This window comes from Hypanus sabinus, chromosome 3 (assembly GCF_030144855.1).
Source record: "Hypanus sabinus isolate sHypSab1 chromosome 3, sHypSab1.hap1, whole genome shotgun sequence".
NCBI classification, from domain to species: Eukaryota; Metazoa; Chordata; class Chondrichthyes; order Myliobatiformes; family Dasyatidae; genus Hypanus; species Hypanus sabinus.
The window spans coordinates 130,376,466-130,396,956 of record NC_082708.1 but is presented as its reverse complement, the minus strand read 5'-3'; the positions used below and the strand labels follow the sequence as shown (position 1 = coordinate 130,396,956).

The 20,491-nt window shown below is 39.3% G+C and overlaps 1 protein-coding gene across 3 annotated transcripts in view; it reads right to left on the bottom strand.

Moving 5' to 3' along the window:
• The window catches only part of ints10 (integrator complex subunit 10), a 60,662-nt gene that overhangs the window by 7,497 nt on the left and 32,674 nt on the right, over positions 1-20,491 (bottom strand). For all 3 annotated transcript variants that reach the window (XM_059965135.1, XM_059965132.1, XM_059965133.1), the window contains exons 11-15: positions 16,295-16,377; positions 13,051-13,197; positions 11,609-11,717; positions 7,834-7,913; positions 1,188-1,350 (exon numbers count right to left, since the gene is read on the bottom strand). In XM_059965135.1, coding sequence (XP_059821118.1) covers positions 1,188-1,350; positions 7,834-7,913; positions 11,609-11,717; positions 13,051-13,197; positions 16,295-16,377 — 582 coding nt within the window. The remainder of the gene's footprint in view (positions 1-1,187; positions 1,351-7,833; positions 7,914-11,608; positions 11,718-13,050; positions 13,198-16,294; positions 16,378-20,491) is intronic.

The following is a 20,491-nucleotide window of genomic DNA, read 5'->3' as shown; positions in this document are numbered from 1 at the left end:
CTAGTGATACTGTACAATATGTTAATCTGAGAAACTAAATTAAAATATAAAAGAGACCGCCTAAAACCGAATAACCAATGTAAAGCAGAGGAGACATACTGTAATACATTGGTGCTGTATCTTATGATAAAGGAACTAAAGGACTCTTACAAGCTTAAAATAGTTACACTGAAAGACAAAAATAGATAATTTAAGATGAACAGGTGCTGGACAAATATTTTGAATATGAATATAACAATCAGAGGCGAGAGAATTAACTCTATACAAATAGAGTGCAACTGATGCGGGGGCAAGAAAGAAAATGGTACATCTGAAGTTTTATGTCATTCCTAAGAAATGTCATATAGCAATGTTAGAATGTACGGGCATCCAGTTTAAACTGAGGAGAGAGAAGACTGCAGTCTGATTCACTGGCCTGAATTGTTATAGTGTAACCAGCACAATTTGACCTATTTAAACAGCACTGAAGGAAGGTGACATTGGAGGAACAACACACACAGAAGGCTGGAGGAACTCAGCAGGCCAGGCAGCATCTATGGAAAAAATTTCTATAGATTCTGCCTGGCCTGCTGAGTTCTTCCAGTATTTTGTGTTTGTTGCTTGGATTTCCTCTTGTTTGACATTAGAGGAGTATTCCTTTGTGAAAAGAACTGAAATAAATTGAGAGTTGATGACATCAACCTTGTAGCTCTATCCAAAGCAGATATAGAGACTAAATTATCTGGTGTAAAACAAGTGAGAAAACTTGGATACAGATTCAAAGAAGTGGCAATGGTTAAGTCATTTAAGAATTATCTGGAAGATGTGCACATTGTATTTGGAGCAATGTAGCTGGAAAAAAACAAAATTTATACAATTTAGTGGGTATTGTAGCAACATCAAAAAAACTGTATCTACTTCTGCTGCTTTAGAAACTCTCTGTACCTTAAAGTGTGGTGTTATTCCTTATGCCACGGGTGGACCAGTTTAATGGATTATTATCTGCCCATGCAGCAGGATTTCAACATTCCAAGCAACACACACACAAAATACTGGAGGAACTCAACATCCGAAGTCTTTGCAGTGCAATTAGAATCCATAATATTTATAAGCAAACATACTCCCACTAAGGAAATCTCTCACATCAGAAAAATGTGATTAACAAATAGAATGGTACAAATGGATTTTACTATATATAAAAAGGATACTTGTGATGTAATTGAAGAAGTTTTCATATTGAAAGGAGCCTTGTTGACAGATTTTGTCAACAGCTTTGAGGAAAAGGTTCTCTCCTCGAGGCCAGTCCAGTTGTAGCAGTACAATCACATGACCTAAAGCTAGATCATCTCGTATGTCTGTAAAGGCTCGCAGCTGCAAAAAAAAAACTAGTCAAATCTTCCTGAAACATTAAATGGGTTGAAAGAAATAAGAATCAGAAAATAACACATTTGCATCCTATCCTACTTTTAGCATACATAAGCTTGTATATGTCATCCCTGAACATTTGAATGCAGATACCCGTTCTTATTTAGCTAAGATGGTGCCAGTGAACCACGTCAACATGTTGTGGGCTGCTTCCAAAACTTCTAAATATACCTCTTCTGAATTACACCAATTGCAATTTGCAGCCTGTAATTTCACTTTAAGCAACATACTTTTGAACTGTCTTAATGAATTAGCAATTTCACAATCTTCTGAAGGACCTGGTCTGCAAGAAGTGCATCCCACCTAAGCTTCTGACACTTTGCATTAAGGAGTTGGAGCTGGAAGTGGATGAACTCCAGATCATTTGGGAGGCTGAGGGGGTGACAGGACATACAGAGAGGTAGTTACACCCAAGGTGCAGGACACAGAAGACTGGATAAAAGTCAGGAAAGGGAAAGGGATTAAACAGCCAGTGCAGAGTAGAGGATAGTTACAGCAGTCAAGTCTCTGGCAATGACTCTGAGACTTGGAAGGGAAGTGGGGAGAAGAGGTGAGCTGTGGAGATAGGGGTCTCATTAGTTAGGGGAACAGAAAAGAGATTCTGTGGATGAGAATGAGATTCCTGGATGGTATCATAAACTAGAGAAAATCCAAAGATGCTGGAAATCCAACGCAACACACACTAAATGCTGGAGAAATTCAGCATGTCAGGCAACATCTATGGAAAAGAGTAAATAGGAATTTGACTGCTGACAATATCGACTGCTTACTCTTTTCCATAGATGCTGCCTGACCTGCTGAGTTTCTCAAGCATTTTGTGTGTGTTCTCACATGGTATGTTGCCTCTCAGGTGCCAGGGTCTGGGACACCTCGGATCAAGTCCTCAGCATTCTTGAGTAGAAAGGTGAGCAGCCAGAGGTCACGGCCCATGTAGGTACCAATGACATAAGTAGAAGAGTGAGGAGATTCTGAAAAATGAGTTTAGAGGATTAGGTGCTAAGTTAAAGGACAGGATTCCAGGGTTGTGATCTCAGGAATGCCACCCATGCCACGTGCTAGTGAGGCCAGAAACAGGTAGATCACAGTTTAACACGGAACTAAGGATGGTGTAGGAGGGAGATCATCAGATTTTTAGATCATTGGGCTCTCTTCCAGGGAAGGTGGGACCTGTACAGAAGAGATGGTTTGCACCTGAACTGGAGGGGGACTAATATCCTAGCAGGAAGATTTGCTTGTACTGCACTGGGGGATTTAAACTAGAGTTGCAGGAAGATGGGAACCGGAGTGCCAGAACAAATAGCGGAGCGTTTGTGTTGAGAGATGTTAAGACGTCAGACAAGGTCAGAAATCAAAAGGTTGAACATGGTGCGACTAATTTTCTGAGCAGCGTATATTTCAATGCAAGTATTGGAGGAAAGGCAGATGAGCTCAGAGCATTGATCAACAAATGGAATTATGATGTTGTAGCCATTAGTGAGAAGTGGTTGAGGAGGGGCAGGACTGGCAGCTCAATATTTATTGGCTCCTTTGTTTTAAACACGACAGAGCAGGAGGGATTAAAGGTGGAGGGGTGACTAGTCAGGGAAAATGTCACAGCAGTCAGGACAGACTGGAGATTTTGTCTATTGAGGCTCTATAAGTGGAACTGAGGAAAATGAAAGGTATGATATTAATGGGGCTATGTCATAGACCACTCAACAGTCCAAGGGATGTAGAGGAACAAATTTGCAGAGAGATCGCAAACTGTTGCAAGAAACATAAGGCTGTTATCGTAGGTGACTTTAACTTTCCGCATATTAACTGTGACTCCTATACTGAAAGGACCAGATGGGATAGAGTTTGCCAAAGTGTTCAGGAAAATTTGCTTAATCAGTATATGGAAGTCCCAACGACAGATTGTGATACTTGATCTCCTATTAGGGGATGGAGACAGGGCAAATGATAGAAGTTTGTGCCAGGGAACACTTTGAAACTAATGGCATTATGATCAATAGATGCAAAGTAAATATGGAAGAAGATAGCTCTGGTCCGATGGTTAAGATTCCAAGTTGGAAAAAAGTCAATCTTGATGGTATCAGAGAGATCTGGCAAGTGTGGATTGGGACAGATTGTTTCTGGTAAAGGAGTACTTGGTAAGTGGGAGGCCTTCACAAGTATAATTTTGAGAGTACAAAGCCTGTATGTGCCTGTCAGAATAAAAAGTAAAGATAACTGGTTTTGTGAATCTTGGGTTTTCAAGAGACATTGAGGCTCTAGTTAAGAAAAAAAGGAGGTGCATAGCAGGTATAGCTGGTAGAAACAAATGGAGTACTTATGGAGTATAAGAACTGAAAGAACACTTAAGGAAGAAATTAGGAGAAATAAAAGAAGGCATGGGACTGCAAGGACAAAATTAGTCCTCTGGAAGATCAGAATGGTAATCTATGCGTGCAGACAAAAGAGATGGGGAAGATCTTAAATAGATTTTTTTGCATCTATACTTACTCAAGAGACACAAAGTCTACATAAGTGCAGCAAAGCAATGGTGAAGTCATGGACCATATGCAGAGTATAGAGGAAGAAGTGATTTCTGTCTTCAGGCAAATTAGGGTAGATAAATCCCCAGGGCCTGATAAGATCCTGTGGGAGGCAAGTACAGAAATTGCACGGGCCCTAGCAGAGATATTAAAATCATCCTTAGCAATAGGTGAGGTACCGGAGGATTTAAGATAGCTAATGTTGTTCTGCTGTTTAAGATATTTCTAAAAATAAACCAGGGAATTATAAGCCAGTGAGCCTGACATCAGTAGTGGGAAAGTTACTGGAAGGTATTCTAAGGGACCAGATATATGAGTATTTGGATAGAGAGGGACTGACTAGGGACAGTCAGTAAGGTTTTGTGCATGGTAGGTCATGTCTAACCAATCTTGTAGAGTTTTGCGAAGAAGTATCAAGAAAGCTGATGAAGGCTAAGCAGTAAAAGCTGTTTACGTGGGAGTTTAGTCAAGAAGGTTCAGTCGCTTGGCATTCAAGAGGAGACAGAAAATGGAATTAGACATTGCTTTGTGGGAGAAGCTAAAGAGTGGTAGTAGATGTTTGCCATTCTGACTGCAGGCCTGTGACTACTGCTGAGTCTGTTGTTGTTTGTCGTCTTTATCTAGATAGACTGATAACGTGGCTAACTGGATCAGCAAATTTGCAGATGACACCAAGATTGGGGGTGTACTCAAAGCATTGAGTACAGGGGATAGGATGTTGAAATTATACAAGATATTGGCGAGCCCTAACTTGGAATATTGTATGCAGTTTTGGTCATCTACCTACAGGAAAGAAGTAAATAAGGCTGGAAGGCTGCAGGGAATGGAGGATCTGAGTTATTAGGAAAGACTGAATATGTTAGGGCTTTATTCATTGAAGCATAGAAGATTGAGGGGAGATTTGATAATGATAAACAAAATTATGAGTGGTATAGATAGGGTTAATGCAAGCAGGTTTTCTCCACTCCACTGACGTTGGGTGGGACTACAACTAGATGTCATGGGTTAAAGGTGAAAAGTTTAAAGAGAACATGAGGGGAAACTTTTTCACTTAGAGATTGTGGAACGAGCTGCCAGTTCAAGTGGTGCATGTGAACTCGATTTCAACGCTTAAGAGAAGTTTGGATAGGTACACGGATGGCAGGGAGGGCTATTGGTCCAGGTGCAGATTGATGGAAGAGGGCAGTTTAAATGGTTTGGCAAGGACTAGATGGGCCAAAGGGCCTCTGTGCTGTACTTTTCTATGACTCTTATTACATGCTCAGCTGGGTACCAGTTAGTCTGGGTCAAAATAGTATCTCCTCCTCACTAGCAATCATCTTTGTAGATGCATGCTTAGCTGACTGCTCTACTCTCTTTACACTCATGTCTGTGTGGCAAGGCACAGCTCAAACACCATCTATAAATTTGCTGATGACACAACTGTTGCTAGCAGAATCTCAGATGGTGATGAGGTGTACAGGAGTGAGATAGATAACTGGTTGAGTGGTATTGCAACCTTGCAATCAATGTCAGTAAGACAAAGGAACTGACTGTGGACTTCTAGAAAGTCATGAGAACAAATAGTCCTCGCCAAGGGGTCAGTAGGGTGAGCAGGTTCAAGTTCCTGGATATCAACATCTCTGAAAATCTATCCTCGGCCCAACATTTTAAAGCAGTTTTGAAGGAGGCACATCAGTAGCTGTATTTCATTAGGGGTATGTCACCAAAGACTCCAGCAAATTTCTACAGATTATCTTGAAGAGCATTCTGACTGTTTGCATCACATCTGATATAGAAACACCAATACACAGGAATGGAAAAACAGCTGCGGGGTTGGAAACTCAGCTAGCTTAAGGTTTTAGGAACAGTTTCTTCCCGTCCACCATCAATTTCTGAATGGACCATGAACCTATGAACACTACCTCATGCTTTGTTCTCTTTTTTCATTATTTATTTTTATATCTTTCTTATTGTAATTTATGGGGTTTTTTTATGTATTACACTGTACTCCTGCTGCAAAACAACAAATTTCACAACATATATCAGTGATAATAAACTTGAAGCTAATTGATAACTTCAGAATGACAGTAACAATTCCAGCTTATTTTATTGCCACGGTGGAATTTGAACTCTGGCCCTGGAACATTAATCCATGCCTTGGGATTATTTATTTACTGATTCAACCATGACATGTTAACCATTTAAAACAATGTTCTTCCTGTCAATTGAAAACAGATTTTATTCAGTAATATAATGAACCAAAGCATATAGCATGGGCTATCTCTAGACAAAGGCTTACTGACAGTCTCTGTATCAATATGAAGACTCCTTTTCAGGAAGAAAAAAAAGTCTGCTTAAGTCTGCATACTCCTAGCAATGAGTAAAACTGCACTTGATCTATCATTTGAAGCTGCAGTATCACAGAGTAAAGCTATGGATCGGGCAAGTCTTTTCCCAATGGTCCACTTAGTAAATGCAATAATGTTCTATCAGAATTTCCTAGTTTTGTGTCCATTTGCTAAGTTAACTCATCCAAATAAACAAACTGGACACTATAGTTTGTATAGTACACCTCTCTTCCCTTCTCTGCTTCAGTGACCCACTATAATTAGGAACAGTTTTATTTTTGATCATGACCATTATCCAGTGATCCATATCAGAAGAACAACAGTTGAAACATAGTCTATATACAAGAATATGATCAGAATAAACAGCAGTGTCTGGATGAGCACTTAAATCAGCTAAGCATTGCTGTTTATAAGCCAAGTTCTGGAAGATGATTAATATGGAAGGGTGCCATTAGTCAGGCTGAACTTGGTGGGTCAAATAGCCTGTTTCTCTGTTGTATTACTCATGTAACAGATTACATCACTGTTGATTGTAGAAGGGTACTAAGCACAAATTGAAATATTTCTATTGCTAAAACTTCAAAAATAATTAACTGTAAAACACCTTGGGGCATTCTGAGATTGTGATAGCTACTACATGGATGCAAGTTATGTTCTCCCTAGTTGTATAAAGTAGCAACAAAAACAGTAAACAATTTTTTTCTCTTCTGTTACTATTCCTTCAAATTCAAACCTATCATCAGATTCCACCTTAAAAAACATGTTTCACCCTTGAAAACTACCTATCCATCACCAAGTTCTCTTTCCTTTCCAAAGATCTTAAGCTTCTCATTGATTTAATAAATCTATCTCCATCTTCTTTGAATCTAACCAAGCATCTGCCTATGTCAAAGTATCAACACAGTTCAAATTAAATTCAATTACCATTACAAAAATATCCACGGCTCTCTGTCATTCTCAATCGGTCTGTAGCCTCTGACATAGCTGACCACATCACCCATCACCCCATTCCAATACCTATCCATCTTAGCTCACGGAGCTGTAACAGTTCTCATCTGTTTCCATTCTTAACCAACTGCTCATAGCCAGATAATTAGTACAATAGTTTATTTAGTTCTTCTTGGTCCATTTTTCTTCCTCCTTTTTTTCACCTACAAATTGAATATCTCAAAATAATCTGTACACAAATGTACACAGATTGCCTCCAACTTTCATACTCCAGCCCCTCTCAATCCATTCACTTTCCCTCTTTGACCATACTCCTCTCTTTCCTCAAATCTCATTCTACAACCCAAAAAAAAATTTGCACAGCTCCATTTCTAGCTATTTAGTAACTCAGCTGCTAAAAGTTCTGGATTTTTGCAAAACTTATCAGCCTCTTTCACTTTACAAAGATGCTCCTTAAAAACCTTTCTCTCTGACCAAATTTTTGATGAGGCTTGATACCAAAATCTGTTCAAAAATTCCGTGAAGCACCTTTAAAACACAGTTGTTTGCTGTTTTGGTAAGAGATTCAAATTCTTAATTATGATAAAGTGCAAATTCTGCGGATTACTGTTACCAGAAGTGTGTAATCAGCCTACCTTAAAGCAAGCCAGCATTAACTGAAGGCAATATGGCATCATGGTTTTACTGGTACATGGCAGGAGTTTAAGATCCAAACCTAAAAAGCCAATCGGTTAAAAGAAAAATGAAAACATTAGCAGGCTATGCAGGCTTTTGAGATTTTAAAACCATAATTTCTGATAATTCATACCATTGCATTCTTTTCAATTTGTTTATAAATGGAAAAAAAATAGAAGCAGGTGTAGGATATTCTCACTTTTTGCCTGTTCTACCATTAAATATAATTGTGCTGATTTTATACTTCAATGTCATTTTCCTACACTAACACCATACCCCATTCTTCTCATCACTGCTCTGAATGACCAATAATTTCGTTGAAACTATAACCCCAGGTTCTGAATATCCTAGCCATGGAAGTAAATTACCCCCTCTTGAACTTGTGCAGTGGAATAAACAGTGACAGTTGATCAGCATGTGAAAGGGAGTAGGTAACTGGGAAATAAATCACAGAACAAGATTGATGGAAATGTTCATCCTAAATTAATTGAACTGCCTAATTCTATGTCATAAGGAGACATAAATATCTATCACATCCACTGTTCACTCTTATCTACCAGTTATAACATCAATAATTTCCAAATATTATTTCCCTTTTGTTAATACATGTTAACTGCCCAAGGGAAGGATTAATTTCATTCATTTTACCCTTTTCTTCTTTCAGTTGTAATATATTAGGCTCGGTTAAGATACCAAGAAAACAATCACTTTCTTGACAAGAAATATTAAGGCAGAGCTTGATAAGATTCTTGACTGGTTAGGACAAGAAGGGATACAGGGAGAAGGCAGGAGATTGTGGCTAAGAGGAAAATTGGATCAGCCATGATGAAATAGCTGAGCAGACTCGATGGGCCAAATAGCTCCTATACCTTATGGTTAAATCTGCTCCTATATCTTATGGTATACATCTCCTTCTTCCTCTTAAACAGGACATCAAGATACTTTGAAAACCAAGGTTTCCTAAACCTGTAAGCGGTTTTATCTTCCAGCATTCAAACAGAAACACACAAACTATGTACTCTCAATATTTTACTTTGAAAGTCTCCCACTTACCAAGCATCCCTTTGCCAGAAAACAAACTATCCCAATCCACCACCTGCTTGAACCTTTCCGATGCCATCAGAATCTCAACTTAAGAACCAGCCATATCCTTCTCCATAATTATCTTGAAACTATAATGGCATCATAATCACTAGATTCAAAATGTTCACACCACACACAAATCACATGCCCTGATTTGTTTCCCAATAGGGGATCCAGTATTGCATGCTCTCTAGTCAGGACCTCCATATATTAAGGAAACTTCCCTGAGCACATTTGACAAATTCTATCCCATCCAGCCCTTTTCCAGCATGGGAGTCCCAGTAAATAATATGTGAAATGCTATTACAAAATAATTTTTCTTACAACTGTCTGCAATCGCTTTGCAAATTTGCTCCTCTAAATCCCGCTGCCTATTGGGAGGTCTATGATATAATCCCATTAACATGGTCATTCCTTTCTCATTTCCATTCATATAACCTCAGTACACGAGTCTTCTAGTCTGTCCTGTCTGAGCAATAACCATTTTCCCTGACAAGTAATCTCATCGCTCCCCCTTTAATAGCTCCCTCCTATCACGTCTAAAACAACGGAATCTTGCAACACTGAGCTGCCAATCCTGCCCCTTCTGCAAATACAATAATATCATAACTCCACATGCTGATCCATGCTCTCAGCTCAACTAGCTTGCATTGAAACAGATGTAACTCAGAACATTAGTCCAACCATGCTCAACATTTCTGTTCCTGTCCCCACAACTACTCCACTGGCTGCTCTGGCACTATTCCCTTGCAACTCAAGTTTAAAACACCACCATCCCCCCACCCCCCCCACCCCCAACTCCTGCCCCTGTAGCACTAGCAAACTTTCCTGCAAGGATGTTGGTCTCCCTCCAGTTTAGGTGCACACCTGAAATGACATGGTGACATTCTAAAACAAGTTAAAACACAAAATATTAGATGTCTTAATATCCTTAAAATGGTTAAATCCTCAAGGCCCTGTGTGTACCAGACTAAAAATGGGAGGCAAGTGGGGAAATGGAAATTTTCAAACCTTCTCTGACCTCAGAAAGTAGAAGCAATTTCAGATGATAGGAGGGTAGTCAATATATGCTCAATAAAGGTAGCAGGGATAATTCAGATAGTCACAGCTCTGTGAGTCTAACATCAGCTGTTGGAGAGGCAGGAATTGATCAAGCAGAGTCAAATTAGCTCTGTTACCAGGAGATCCTGTCTGACCAAATAGACTGAATTTATCAAGCAGGTTATTTACTGTGTTGGTGAGGTTGTGTGTTTGTTTATAGAATATATGGACGTCAGTAAAACCTTTAACGAGGTCTCACATGACAGATAATCCAAAAGGTACTTTAGCGGTCCATGGGATCCAGGGAAATATGGCAAATTGGAAACTGAGAAAAACTGCACATTCACACCTGTACAGTTATTGAATCCTTTGCAATGACTTGGTATTCTGCATTAATTACTCATTGTGAAACATCCAGGTGGTCTTTTGCAAACTTGAGATCTGCAGCCATGTTTTTTTGGAGATCAGTGGTTTCTCTGATCAGCATTTTTCTCACTCAGCATTTTTCTTACAGTACACACGATAAAAGACTTTTGCAAATTCTAGAGATTTTTGCAGGTCTTTTGCTGTTACCCTTGGGTTCTTTTTCACCTCCTTCAAGCATTGCACATTGTGCTCTTGGTGTGATCTTCACAGGACACCCACTCCTAGACAGAGTAGCAACAGTACCGAGTTTCCTCCATTTGTAGACAATTTCACTTACTGTGGACTGATGAATATTTAGGTCTTCAATAATGCTTCTGTCACTTTTTGCAGATTCATGAGTCTCTACAATTCTTCTAAGGTCCTCTGAGGGTTGTTTCGATCGAGGCATGGTGCACGTAAACAAATCTTTCTTGAGAAGAACAGGCTCTGCCAGTAACCTGACTTTGTGTGTCATTTTTATAGGGCAGGGCACCTCTACAACCCACACCTCCAATCTCATCTCATTGATTGGAACACCTGACTCCAAATAGCTTTTATGGAAGGTATTACCCCATCTGTTCACATACTTATTTGAATCTAGACTGTGATTGTTTAAATTGGTATTGACAGGAAGTACAACTGTTTGCGTGGTATTAGCTTACACAGATTGTGTTTGTCTACTACTGTGACTTAGATGAAGATGAAACCACATTTTATGAGTTAATTAATACAGAAAACCAAGTAATTGCAAATGATTTACAAACATGTATGTATGTGTATATGTATATATATGAGCACAAAGGAGATTTAACAGGATATTGCATTACTTCTGCTATGGATAGGCTGTTAAGTTTTGTTTAAAACACAGAAGGACGAGGGATGACATGATCATGTTATGCAAAATTATGCAGAGACTAAATACAGTAGATATTGAGAGACTGTTTGCCTCAGCCAGAAGTCTCTAAAACTAGAGGACACAAGTTCGTTTTAATAGGTGAGGAACTTGGAGGGGATGAACTTGGTGGATGTGATGGAAACAAGTACATTCTCATCATTTAATAGGAGCACTTGAAATGTCATGGCACTGAAAGCAATGGAACGAGTGCTACGAATAGGTAGACAATTGATGGCTGACCAGACATGGTGGGACCAATAGGGGTGTTTCTGTGTCATCTGACTCTGACATTTTCTGGCTGTGCTCCATACCTCTTCTGAATCTAGGTTTCACTTTTGGAATTTCCTCCTGTACTTTCACCACATCCTGTGCACATGGAACGACACTGCACATAACATCCAACACTTTATCACATGTCATCTGCAGAAGGAAAACAAATTTCAGTTTCCTGGATCATCTCTGCATTTCTAATTTTTGTTTGCCGTCTTCATTTCAAATCGTGAGAAAAATAATTTAAAAATACATGTAATCAATTTGACAGTATAGGTATGAACATGGAATATTTTTGCTTGCTTCTGTCTCTCCAAGTAATCCCAGACAGCCTTGATGATGTTGAAATCAGGGTTTTGTGGAGACAAGACAATCTGTTACAGAACTACTTTCTCTTTGTTTCGCTAATGGTAGTTCTTTTTGACCGTATTTGTGTATTTGGGGTCATTGCCCTACTGCAGAATGCAACCCTGAACACTACTCCTTTTGCAGAAATGCAACCCCAAACTTGCAGGAAACCTCTGTCATCCTCCACTGCTGGCTGCAGACCCCATTCATCCATGCAGGGCTCTTCAGTTCTTCCACCGACAAAGCAGGCCTCCTACTTGAGCCAAAAATTTCCAAGTCAAAGGTGATCTTCATGGATGAGTTATCGCCAAAAAGCCATTCCTCTGAAGTGGAAACAAGGCCAAGAGACTCATCTACGCACAAAACCAAAATTACTGGGGTGCTGAACAATGGCAGCAAGAGCTCTGCACTGGGAAGTCAATATTCAAACTTTTGGCTCATACAGGAGGCAGTTTGTGCATAGGAGAGCTGGCGAGCACGACATGGATGAGTGTCTGCAGCCAACAGTGCAGCTGGTGGAGGTTGCCTGCAGGTTTTGGGCTGCATTTTTGAAATGGAATTGGTGATCTAGTCAGAATTATTGTAATCCTAAATGCTGAGAAGTACAAGCAGATTCTCACCCATCAACCAGTACCATCAGGAAGGCCTCCAATCGGTCCCAACTTAATTCTGCAGCAGTACAATAACCCCAAACACACAGCCAAGGTCATAGAGAACTATCTTCAGCATAAGAAAAGAGTTCTGCAACAAATGGTACGGGCACCATACAGCCCTGATCTCATCCCTGTCTGGGATTACGTGGAGAAGCAAAAGCAAGCAAGACGACCAGAGGCTGCAGGTCCCCCAAGGTGCTCGGAACCATCTAGCTATCAACGTTCTTAGAAAACTGTAGGCCAGTGTACCTAAGAGAGAAAGGATGCAGTTTTAAAGAGGGGTTGTCACACCAAATATTGATTTGATTTAATATTTTTTTTTACTGTTTATTGCTTTTTCTTGTAAATTTTTTGACATTTAGAAACTTTTCATTTCATTATTTTTGAAAGCATCTTCACTTTACATTTTTTTTGCACCATACCGGAGAGGAGTAAAATTTTTCATCTTAGCTTTCAAAATTACAACACCATTGTGGACTTACTCTGTATTCTCCCAAAGCAAAGTGACAGGCAGCCATTTGGATTAATGCCCTCTGCTGTTCAAGTGTACCCTGACTCACGACATGCTGCTGAACTCCTTGAAGAGCTCCCAACTGATGAAGACTGTTTATTGCCTTTCTGTACTGACCCTTCAAAAAGAAGTTCCAATATTTACACACAAAAATAAGGAACAGGTAAATAATTTCATTAGACCATAAGATATCAGAGCAGAATTATGCACATTAAAAATTTGAGTCAGCAATATTTATAATGACCATAAAAACATAGAAACATAGAAAATAGGTGGAGTAGGCCATTCAGCCCTTCGAGCCTGCAGCGCCATTCAGTATGATCATGGCTGATCATCCAACTCATAACCCTGTACCTGCTTTCTCTCCATACCCCCTGATACCTTAAGCCACAAGGGCCATATCTAACTCCCTCTTAAATATAGCCAATGAACTGGTGTCAACTGTTTCCTGTGGCAGAGAATTCCACAGATTCACCACTCTCTGTGTGAAGAAGTTATTCCTCATCTTGGCCCTAAACGGCTTCCCCTTTATCCTTAAACTGTAACTCCTCGTTCTGAACTTCCTCAACATCGGGAACAATCTTCCTGCATCTAGCCTGTCCAATCTCTTTAGAATTTTATACGTTTCAATATGGTCCCCCTTCAATCCTCTAAATTCCAGTGAGTATAAGCCTAGTCGATCCAGTCTTTCTTCATATGAAAGTCCTGCCACCCCAAGAATCAATCTGGTGAACCTTCTTTGTACTCCCTCTATGGCAAGAATGTCTTTCCTCAGATTAGGGAATCAAAACTGCACACAATACTCCAGGTGTGGTCTCACCGAGGCCTTGTACAACTGCAGTAGAACCTCCCTGCTCCTGTACTTGAATCCTCTTGCTATGAATGCCAACATACCATTCGCCTTTTTCACCGCCTGCTGTAGTTGCATGCCCACCTTCAATGACTGGTGTACAATAACACCCAGGTCTCGTTGCAACTCCCCTTTTCCTAATCGGCCACCATTCAGATAATAATCTGTTTTCCTGTTCTTGCCACCAAAGTGGATAACCTCACATTTATCCACACTAAATTGCATCTACCATGAATTTGCCCACTCACCTAACCTATCCAAGTCACCCTGCATCCGCTTAGCATCCTCCTCACAGCTAACACTGCCACCCAGCTTCGTGTCATCCACAAATTTGGAGATGCTGCATTTAATTTCCTTGACTAAATCATTAATATATATTGTAAAGAACTGGGGTTCCAGCACTGAGCCTTGCGGTACGCCACTAGTCACTGCCTGCCATTCTGAAAAGGTCTCGTTTATTCCCACTCTTTGCTTCCTGTCTGCCAACCAATTCTCTATCCACATCAATACCATACCCCCAATACCGTGTGTTTTAAATCTGCACACTAATTGCCTGTGTGGGACCTTGTCAAAAGCCTTTTGAAAATCCAAATTTACCACATCCACTGGTTCTCCCCATCCACTCTACTAGTTACATCTTCAAAAAATTCTATAAGATTCTTCAGACATGATTTTCCTTTCACAGAAACTAGAACTAGCAAAATATTAATTATATCCAGTTTCTTTAAAGTATTTTAAACTTACATAAATAATTACCAGTCTTCTACCTATTACCATTCCTTTCTATCCTCAACAACACAGAAGTTGCTATTCTATGGTTAGTTGCACGGAAGAGTAGGCTGGTGTCAATACGGTATATCACTGAAAAGTTTTTTAGTGGAATAGTTTCATAAAAGAGGAATAGTTTTTTTTTCTAATTTAAAGGTATTTAAATATTAATTTAAAAATTATCTGAAGACTAACCTCACATTTACAGCTTACTAATTATGACTAATATATTTCAATACATCTTAAAGAATTAAAAACTACAATGCAGTAAAAGGCTTCACCATCCATTAAAGAAATTATGTGCCTGGGTCTAAATAATTCTCCATTTACCTTTTGACAACATAAATGTATCTCTCAATTAGTTTGAAATTTGTACAAATACACATTATATTTTCACTTTCATCCTCAATGATTTTAATCTTTATCAACACTTCAACGGCATGGTGAAATGGAGACAACTATGGGTTTTTCTTCTGCCATCAGACCTCGATGCAGCATCAACACCCAGCAATGACCAATCCTAACCATACCTGCACTGTTGAGCCTATTTCATCAAATCCCCCAGGAGATTGCAAAAGCATCAAATCTTTCAGTCAGTTCAAAAGAACATCCTTAAAAAGGGAAATTATATGCTGCAGACTGCAGCGATTGTAATTCAAAGGAAGAAATATATCTACTGGAGTATCTAGTAGTTTTGTGAGCTGTCTGCAAAATGTTATCGTTTTTTGCTTGGTTTTGTTGAATTAAGATTAATTGTACTTAAACATCAAAGTAGATAAGACACTCAAAGCTGCTGCACAGGTTGCTCTGTTGTTAAGAAGGCATACGGTGTATTGGCCTTCATCAATCGTGGGATTGAGTTTAGGAGCCAGGAGGTAATGTTGCAGCTATATAGAACCCTAGTTAGACCCCACTTGGAGTACTGTGCTCAATTCTAGTCACCTCACCACAAGAAGGATGTGGAAACTCTAGAAAGGGTGCAGAGGAGACATACAAGGATGTTGCCTGGATTGGGGAGCATGCCTTATGAGATTAGGTTGAGTGAACTCACCCTTCTCTCCTTGGAGCAACAGAGGATGAGAGGTGACCTGATAGAGGTATATGAGATGATGAGAAGCATTGATAGTCAGAGGCTTTTTGTCAGGGCCGAAATGGCTAGCACAAGAGGGGACAGTTTTAAGGTGCTTAGAAGTAGGTACAGAGATGTCAGGGGTAAGTTTTTTTTATGCAGAGAGTGGTGAGTGCGTGGAATGGGCTCCCAGCGATGGCGGTGGAGGCAGATACGATAGGGATTTTTAAGAGACTCCTGGATAGGTACATGGAGTTTAGAAAAATAGAGAGCTATGGATAACCCTTGGTAATTTCTAAGGTAGAGACATGTTCGGCACAGTTTTATGGGCCAAAGGGCCTGTATCATGCTGTAGGTCTTCTATGTTTCCATAATGACAACAATCATGAATACTAATACTTAAAATATATATTTAAGGTAATAAACTTCAATTATTAAATTTGGAATGTTAATGGCTAAGGAGGCTCAATATGTAAGAGAAAATGTTTTTCTGTAATTCCACATACAATACAGTATCAAATAACTTACCTGGTATATAATCATGTCAGTGATAAATATTCTTAGCCATAGCCAGGTTTCAGTCTTCCAGGATATGCAGATGCGAGTGACTTCTTCAGTGAAAAGAAAACTCAAAATAAATTCAAAAATGTGATCTAAAGTTAAGTAATTTAGCATTTGCCATTCTCTTTGCTGAAACCCATAATCACCAGAAGCATATATTACTCTGCAAAAATTCTAATGCATTAGCAGCATGAGGGATCAATGACTAATATACTTAATGTAAAATAACATACAATTTTTGGTCAAGTCATTCCAAGGTCATTCATTATAAAATGGAAGAATATTGTAAATTTGTGAATTCTATGTTGTATTGCTTAGTTTAGCAAACAACATCCAAAATAGTTTCTGGGTTTATATTCCAAGGAATATTTCACCCTCGGCTTTCCAATGCTATCTCTAGATATGATATTTTAAAAGAGTTAGTTAAGCCTATACTATTTGGGTAGTATATGGTGACATATACATACTTTGATTATAAATTTACTTTGAACTTTTAAACTACTGGACATGCATGCTTGCAAGATAAAGAATACACTTGAGTGGTAGGTAAAATTATTGAACTGTAGCGGTATGCTACATGCAGCGCTGAAATAATGACATGGAGTCAATGCAGTTACAAAAAGATTTTATTCGAACTTCGCAGCCTCGCTTTAAAGCCTTCCTGATCCCGCTCTCCCCGGGCGCGGATGCTGTAGGGGGCATGCATTCACAGTCCTGTCCCGCGCACGGATGCTGTAGGGGGCACGTATTCACAGTCCTGACCCACGCGTGGGCTTTTCCCCTTGCTGGTGAAGCAGACTTGGCGCCCTTTTGGGACTGGCCTTTATGCCGGCGCGCTGGCTATTTGTGAGCCGGTTCGAATGTGCTAGGAAGTGGGCCGCCACAGAACTATAAAATACCCTGGTTACTACTGACAGATATATTGACAGCAATATAAAATTATTATTAATGCAACTGAGGTTTGCTTGCAAAATTGAGTCCAACTATTTGATCAGATTGGAATTGAATTTAAAATGTAGTTATCATTGACTACAAAGACTTCAGGATATAGGACTGGGCACATTTGATAGGCATGCTGGTTATGGTTTAAATCCAACTTCATGAAAAGGGATACCTGCACCAGAGCTCAAAACCTTAGTATGAAAAAAAACCATTTAAAAGTACATCACCATAAGCACTTAAAATAATAAAATAAAATATAATTAACAATTAACCTTGCAGTGAGATTTTTTTAAATTCATGAACCTTTTCAGCATCTTTAGAATGGTCTTCCTCAGAATCCAATGAAAGTAGTCTTCCTTGAGGCAGATATGTGATAAATAAGAGGATGAAAGGTTATAATGAAAAAGGAGGAATACTCAGCTGAGGATGTTGATCAACCATGGTCCTAAAGAATTTCAGAACAGGCTCAGCAGTCTGAGTAATCTACTTCTATCCTTAATCTGTAAGATCATATATAATAGGCAGTGGTAGTTTTACATGACCAAGTGGCAGCCAAAGAGATAAAGGCAAATTAGCTGATACTCAGGTAATGTGGCAGTGGCAAACCTGTGCTTTTTGGAATTTGCAAACTTAGGAGAGAACTCTTCAGATTACTACACTAGGCTGTTGATGAATTAAGTTGACACGAATCTGGATTGATTTCTTTTTCAACTGATAAACTTTGTAACAACAAAGAACAGTATCTTCTATAATGTGGCCATGTTTAAATATAATCCTCCATATTGTTGCCACTGTCTTTGAAGAAGGCTGTTAATATTATAGTCTTGTTGTATAGTGAGCTGATTTGGCACTGGTGGCACAATGCAAATGACTTCTTGTTCTTGCTGCGATCTTTATTTCTCATGCTCTAATAGATTCTTCAATGTAAGCTCTTCACATAAGCTTTCAATAATTCTTTCCATTAACGTGGTCTATTTTATCAAACTCATCCTCATCTCCGAATTTGATAATGATGTTTCAGGCTTATAAACCCAAGGGAGTCCTGCAGGTACTTTGACCATAACTTTCCGTATTCACTGTTACACAGATCATATCATCCCCCAGAAGTACTGATGTAGCTTATGATTATTGTGATACTGTACCATCTCCAAATGTGCTGAATGATGGGTTTGTCTTAGCTATTTGACTCCCAAAATAACATGCCTCATGATGCACTAAAATGGTAAGCTTTGAAAGCAGTAATAACACCCTGATCCATGGGTTGCAACAACAAAGCAGGGTATGGGAAACAAAAATGCCCTCTAAATATTTTTAGCCATGACCTCAGCAAGGGCATTCACAACAATGAGCAAGGCTCTACTGTTCACAAGATATCAATCAAGATATCAATCAAGAGAAAATACGATATATAACCTTGTTAGAGCAGCAACCTAATTCAGGTTTCTGTGTTAAATTGCTAGAATGTAACACTTTAGGGCCCTTGAATTCTCCAGATAGTAGACTACAGAAACTTAAGTTTACAGTCATTTTCAGTGTTGCCTTCAGAGGGAATAGCAGATGAATGTGGCTGTCTGAGCCTGAAGTAATTTTCGCATTCCTTAAAATGAAAACATGACAACACCTTCTTCCAAACAAACCAAGTCTCAGTTGCACTAAACAGCTATTTTTCAGAATCGCCATTTTAGCTCCTTTGGAAACTTTCTCACCATCGATGTATCTACATTGTGTTACCACTGAAGATGTATATGATGCAGCTTTACACACCTTCTGAAACATTCAAACCATCTAAGGCTTTGAACACATTCATGCTGTTAAAAGATCCATCAGCCTCTTCATATTTTTGTCTCAAATATTGGCATAAAGATCATGGTTCTTTTAAGTGCCACACATATCTTGGTTCTTCAAGCATTATCATTAAGTACAACAGCACAAGCTGTTGATAGTTTTTTCATGAATCAAAATACTTCTTAAAAAAAAAGCCCAACTAAACATACAAATTGGGAGCAGTAAGCCACCCATGCCGAGCCTGCTGTGCCATTTAATGAGATAATGATTGATCTGAATGTAGCTTCAACTCTGCATTCCCATCCGCCTGTGGTAAGATTATCTGAGAGAAATTGCTTCACCTTATGTTTAAAAAGATGAACTCATAAACAATGACCACATTACAGATTTTCCCATAACAGGATGCACCTTCTGCATATCCTCCTTGACAAAACCTTCAGGATCTTTAATGTTACGACAATTCTCTTAAAATATTAAATCGCAAAAAAGCACGTATCAAAGTGTATATGCATATGTGTATTTCATATCATCCCCCAGAAGTCTTTGTGAATATCCAGCCTTTCATCTACACATCCACAAACTTTTCAAATTTATGATAAGGAAAACTAGAACTGCTATGCAAATTGTGGCAACTCCCTTGAAATCTAGAGGAGCTGAGATTTGAACTGAGGAGCTTTCAAACAAATAACCCCACAATACGTCAAAACATAATTAACACTATTATCAACATCCTTGAATAAAAGGAAACACAGCAGAATGAAAACAGAAAAACTGTGACCAACAGTAATGATCTCTTTTTAGAAGCAAATTGTTAAGATAGGACTTCCAGAACATGGAAATAAGCAACCAGCTAATCTCTAAGAATACTACAGTTATACTTTAAAGTTGTCCCAGACTTCCATTCTACATTATAAATCAAGAACCATTTATACAGTAATATACATTTGGTGGTGTTACGAAGGATGAACAGCTCTGATGGGCAGAAGGGTGCAGAGTTGCCCATGTCCCCCCACCCCCGGGAGAATTGCAAACCGTTACTGTTGCCAGGCTGCTAATGAGAGAGAAAGAGATGGAACAAAAACATGCCAAAACATCTGCTACTGATAACAGAGGGGAGAGAGGCTTGTTGTTCCACCATATTATGACTCATGAAAGACTTATGGCTCCGGAGAGGGCTGTTTACTTGGTACCATACTGTTCATTAAAATTCCTCAGTGGACAGCCAGAGTGGGCTGGTTTGATGGACTAAGCCATTCAAAACTGATTGACACCTGAGACCCCATGAGTGGGGATAAAAGTGAGGTCTGGGGAGACACCCCTCAGACACACCAGGAGACACACTAGTGAGCACTGCTTGAGTGCTGGAACCCATGAGAAAGTGTCGGGCATCGGAGACCGAACAAAGGATCGGTCAGTTTAACTCACAGTGTTATAGCA